Source organism: Salvia miltiorrhiza, chromosome 2, assembly GCF_028751815.1.
Source record: "Salvia miltiorrhiza cultivar Shanhuang (shh) chromosome 2, IMPLAD_Smil_shh, whole genome shotgun sequence".
NCBI classification, from domain to species: Eukaryota; Viridiplantae; Streptophyta; class Magnoliopsida; order Lamiales; family Lamiaceae; genus Salvia; species Salvia miltiorrhiza.
In genome coordinates, this window is record NC_080388.1 from 14801327 (window position 1) to 14806994 (window position 5668).

The 5668-nt window shown below is 46.9% G+C and overlaps 1 protein-coding gene across 1 annotated transcript; it reads left to right on the plus strand.

Annotated features, from left to right (window-relative positions):
- Nucleotides 1-4807: 4807 nt before the first annotated feature.
- LOC131008034 (uncharacterized) lies at nt 4808-5263 on the plus strand. The gene has a single exon (XM_057934938.1). It carries the CDS (start codon nt 4808-4810, stop codon nt 5261-5263), a length of 456 nt encoding a protein of 151 aa, XP_057790921.1.
- Nucleotides 5264-5668: the final 405 nt, after the last annotated feature.

Genomic DNA, 5668 nt, shown 5'->3' on the forward strand with positions numbered 1-5668 from the left:
AGCAACAGACGCAGGGCAGAACAAGAAGCACGGGCAAGAGAGAGGCAGTTAGAAGCAGAGAGAGAGATGGCAGAAATTCCGGAACCACAGAATGAAAACGCCAACAAGACCCTCCGAGACATGATGTTTCTGAACAACTTGAACCTCCAGCCATCAGCCATAATACTACCGGAGATCACTGGAAATTGGGAGCTGAAGCATACTCTCATCCAAATTTTGCCCAAGTACAGTGATATGCCCGGAGAGGACCCTCAAAGGCATCTCCAAGACTTTGAGATAGCATGTGGAACAGTGCGCACCGCCAGTCAAGCCCTTGGCGAGTACATCCGACTCCTCACTTTTCCGTTCTTACTGTTAGAAGGAGCGAGGGAGTGATTGTATGATTTGCCCGAAGGAAGCATTCAGACCTGGCAGGAGTTGCAAAGCAAGTTTTTGGAAAAATACTTTCCGGCCGCCCGAATCCAGAACTTGAGGACTCGGATAAATAACATAAAGATGGGATCAGGAGAAATCCTCTATGAGTATTGGGGAAGGTTCAAGCAAATGTTGGCCAAATGCCCACAACACCAAATACCGGATCATGACCTTATTCGGTATTTCGTGGGAGGACTCCGAAGGCAAGATCGACAATGGTTACACGCTGCATGCGGAGGATCGATCCTAAACAAGTCCGCAGCGGAGGTTTTCAAACTCATAGCCGATATGGCCGAGGAATCGAGAGATGAGGAAGGGACTATAGTCAGAACTACTCCGGTGCAAACTCTTTCTGCCCAAGACGACAAGTTGGACAAGCTGTGCAACATGTTCGAGAAATTCATAACGAACCAAGGAACACCCAACCAAGGGATTCCCAACATTAGGAAGCCTGTGAAGACATGCCAACTTTGCATGGCAAATTCGCATGCAACCGATGAATGTCCACAACTTTTCGAAGATGAAGAGCTTAATGCTTTCGGGCAACAGCCAGGAGGAAATAGCGGTGGGCAACACCAGAAACCCTTTGAGCCTTACAGGCAGCAGTATAACAATCAGGGGTGGAGACAACACGAGAGCCTTAGGTACGGCAATAATAACTTTTTGGGGCCAAACCAAGGACAAACGAGTAAACCACCACAATACTCGCAACAGCCTCAACAGGCAAGAGGATCCTCCCTATCAGGGCTTGTGCATCAAATGGCCCAACAACAAGTGAAATTCCAACAAGAGACCGAGAAGTTCATAATGGAGACGCGAGGAGGAATGCAGAATGTGAACTCTCAACTATCACATCTTGCCCAAGCAGTCGCCAGACTTGAAAGCAAACAAGGGAAACTCCCTTCCCAAGTGGAGGTGAAGAAGGTGAATGCTATGACACTCAGAGGAGGAAAGGAGTTACCCGAGGTTGTAAAAAAGAAAAGCCAAGAAGAGCCAGAGATCAACGAGAAAGTCGGAATGGGATCGGCGGATGAGAAAGAACTTGCCCAAGAAAGAGAGGCCAAGCGAAAGTCAACAGGGAAGGGAAAAGAGAAACCAAGCCAGACTGAGCCCATAATCCCTTTCCCAGGCAAAATGGCCAAGGAACAAGAGAAGGAAGAACTAACTGAACTGGTGAAAATCTTCAAAAAGGTGGAGGTCAATATGCCCCTTTTGGTCGCGCTACGCTCTATGCCCAGATGCGCGAAATTTCTCAAGGAACTCTGCACTCGGAAGGTCAAATACACTGATGATGCAAAATTTCAAGTGGGCGAGTCCGTATCCGTGGTCTTACAAAGAGATATGCCCATAAAATGTGGGGATCCTGGCATGTTCTACATCCCATGTGTAATAGGAACCATGAAGGTGGAGAAGGCAATGCTCGACTTAGGAGCATCCATCAACGTTATGCCCTTATCCGTGTACCAGGACCTGGAGATAGGACCACTGAAACCTACTCGAGTGGTAATCCAATTGGCAGATCGATCAAATGTCTACCCAGAGGGAATATTGAAAGACGTTTTGGTCAAAGTAGAGGAACTCATCTTTTCAGCGGACTTCTACATTCTCGACATGGGGAAGTCAAAAGCACGGGATCCGGTTATGCTTTTGGGCAGACCATTTCTAAAGACTGCCAGGACTCGCATTGATTGTGATACGGGCAAGCTAACATGTCAGTTCGAAGGGGAGACAGTGACTTTCGACATATACAATGCCATGAAACATCCAGTTGACACAGAGATGGTGAAAAGTGTCGACATGATCGAGAAGGTTGTTGAGGAGGTTTTGCCCAGAACAGCATTCAAGGAGCCATACGATGCAATAATCCAGAATGGCATAACCGAGGAGGACCTGCCAGAGGAATCATTGCAAGAGGCGGTGAAGATACTAAATGCATGGAGCGAAGGGGTCAACCACACTGAGGCTCTGAAAATCCCTACCCTGAAGGAGGAAGACCGACTTGTGCCCGTAATCATCAATTCAGAGTTAACACTCGAGGACGAGAACAAAGTCAAAGAGACTTTGGGGAAGTACAAGGAAGCAATTGGATGGACCCTGGCCGATATTAAGGGCATAAGCCCTACAGTATGCATGCATCACATATTACTGGAAGAAGACGCAGTTCCAGTCCGGGACCCCCAGAGGAAGCTAAATCCAGCCATGAAGGAAGTTGTGATGAAAGAGATACTCAAACTATTGGATTTGGGCATAATATACCCCGTGTCCAATAGCAGGTGGGTAAGCCCAGTACACGTTGTGCCCAAGAAGTCGAGCATACAAGTGGTGGAAAATGAATTCCGGGAGTTGATTGCTACAAGATTATAAACCGGCTGGAGGGTGTGTATTGATTACCGCAAACTCAACCAGAAGACAAGGAAGGATCACTTCCCTTTGCCTTTCATTGATGAGATGCTGGAAAGACTTGCGGGGAATTAATATTTTTGCTTTCTGGATGGATACTCGGGGTATATGCAGATTTGGGTTGCAGAGGAGGACCAGGGCAAAACGACATTCACTTGTCCCTTCGGAACGTTTTCCTATCGGAGGATGCCATTTGGGCTATGCAATGCCCCGGGCACATTCCAAAGATGCATGATGAGCATATTCTCAGACCTCCTTGAGAACTGCATCGAGGTATTCATGGATGATTTCACGGTTTATGGGCAAACCTTTGACTCATGCCTAGCCAATCTGGAGAAGATACTCAAAAGGTGCGTTGACAAGAGTTTGGTGTTGAACTATGAGAAATGCCACTTTATGGTCAAAGAAGGGATTGTGCTCGGACATGTGATCTCAGGCAGAGGAGTAGAAGTGGACAAACCAAAGATTGAAATCATAGCCAAGCTACCATACCCAACGAACATCAAGCAGTTACGAGGATTCCTTGGGCATGCTGGATTCTACAGAAGGTTTGTAAAGGACTTAGCAAAAATCGCTCAACCCATGACAAGATTGCTACAGAATGAAGTGGAGTGGAATTTTGATGAGGATTGCAAGGAGGCTTTCCGAATTTTGAAGAACAATCTTATCTCCACACCCATAATACAACCCCCTGACTGGGGAATGCCTTTTGAGGTAATGTGCGACGACAGTGGATATGCCATAGGGGCAGTTCTTGGGCAAAAGCGGGGAAATGAAAGTCACGTCATCTACTATGCCTCAAAGACACTGAATGGAGCCCAAATCAATTATTCCACAACTGAAAATTAAGGAGATGTTGGCGGTGGTGTTCGCCTTTGAAAAATTCAGGTCTTACCTGCTCGGGGGGAAGACCACAGTCTACACCGATCATGCGGCCCTGAAGTACCTTTTGGCCAAAAAGGAGTCCAAGCCCAGGTTGATCCGATGGGTCCTACTTCTATAAGAATTCGATGTAGAAATAAAGGACAAGGCTGGAGCACAGAACCAAGTGGCCGATCATCTAAGCAGGATCGTAAGAAAGGAAGAGGGGGAACCAATCAAGGAGATGTTCCCGGATGAACAACTGTTCTATGCCCAAGGAAGAAGGAAAGACCCATGGTATGCAGACTTATGCAATTACCCATGTTCTGGATATGTGCCACCTGGATACACTTATGCCCAGAAGAAGAAGTTGGCCAAGGACAGCAGGGAATACATTTGGGACGAACCGTATATGTGGAACAATGCGGGGACCAAGTGTTACGGAGATGTATCCCACAAGAAGAGCAAGGAAGCATCCTACAATTCTGTCATTCAAAGGAGTGTGGGGGACATTTTGGGCATAAGAGGACTGCAACCAAAGTTTTAGAATGTGGATTTTATTGGCCGACAATTTTTAAGGACAGCTACACGATCTGCAAGAACTGCCCACAATGCCAACGAGAAGGGAACATAACCAGGAGGAATGAAATGCCCATGATGCCCATTATGCCCGTGGAGATATTTGCCATTTGGGGGATGGACTTCATGGGACCCCTTCCCAGTTCGAGAGGAAACTTGTACATCCTACTTTTGGTGGATTATGTCTCCAAGTGGGTGGAGGCAAAAGCATCCCCAACAAATGACTCAAAGGTAGTGGTGAATTTTTTGAAGACTAACATTTTTTGCAGGTTTGGTGTGCCCAGAGCAATCATCAGCGACCAAGGATCTCACTTCTGCAATTTTTCGATCGAGAACCTGTTCAAAAAATATGATGTCCAACATCGGGTCTCAACAGCCTACCACCCACAAGCCAATGGACAGGCCGAACTCTCAAATCGCATCATCAAAACGATTTTGCGAAAGACCGTTGGCCCTACAGGGAAGGACTGGAGTCTTAAGTTGGAAGATGTCTTATGGGCATATCGAACTGCATACAAAACTCCATTCGGGATGTCACCATATCGAATGGTGTATGGCAAGAGGTGATCTACCGGTGGAATTGGAGCACAAGGCCTTCTGGGCAGTGAATAAAGTGAATTATGACTGGGATAAGGCAGGGCAAGCAAGGAAACTAGAGATCCAAGAGCTCGAAGAAATTAGAAGGGAGGCATACGACAATGCTGTTCTCTACAAGGAAAGGATGAAGAAAAACCACGATGCCTTGATCACAAACAAGCAATTCAGCTTTGGGCAAAAGGTTCTCCTGTACCAAACACGGTTCAAATTTGCACAAGGCAAGCTGAGTACCAAATGGACCAGCCCATTTGAAGTGCAAACCCAATTCCCGAATAGGGCCGTCGAGATCAAGAATCCAAAGTCTGGAGGAGTGTTCAAGGTGAATGGACATAGGTTGAAAGCCTATTATGGGCATAAACCCGACGCTGGGGAAGAATTGGATCTCGACCCAGCCACAAACATCCTGGGTTGATTGAAAGGTATCACGTCATGCTCGGGACGATAAATAGAGCACTGGCCAGGAGGTAACCTGGTGTTTCCATTTTGTTTATTTCTTTTAGTTTGTTTCGTTTTTCTTTTTTTTTTTGCTTGCCTAGGAACAAGGTTATGCCCACAGCAGTGGGCGAGTTTGAGTTTCCCGCCTTCGCGGGGATTTGAATTTGTCTTTGCAGAGATAGGAAAGGCAGTTATGGGCACAAGCAGTCAAATGGAGGAGTATTAATCCCAGGGCAGAAGGGGGGTCTCAGGCAAAATGCGGCTGAAACCGCCTGATGCACGTTACATCAAGTGACAGTTGTCAGCCCTATCCCCCAAAACCCTAAAACCTCTACCCACGACGTCACTACCCTAACCATCCAACTTCTCATAATCACCACCC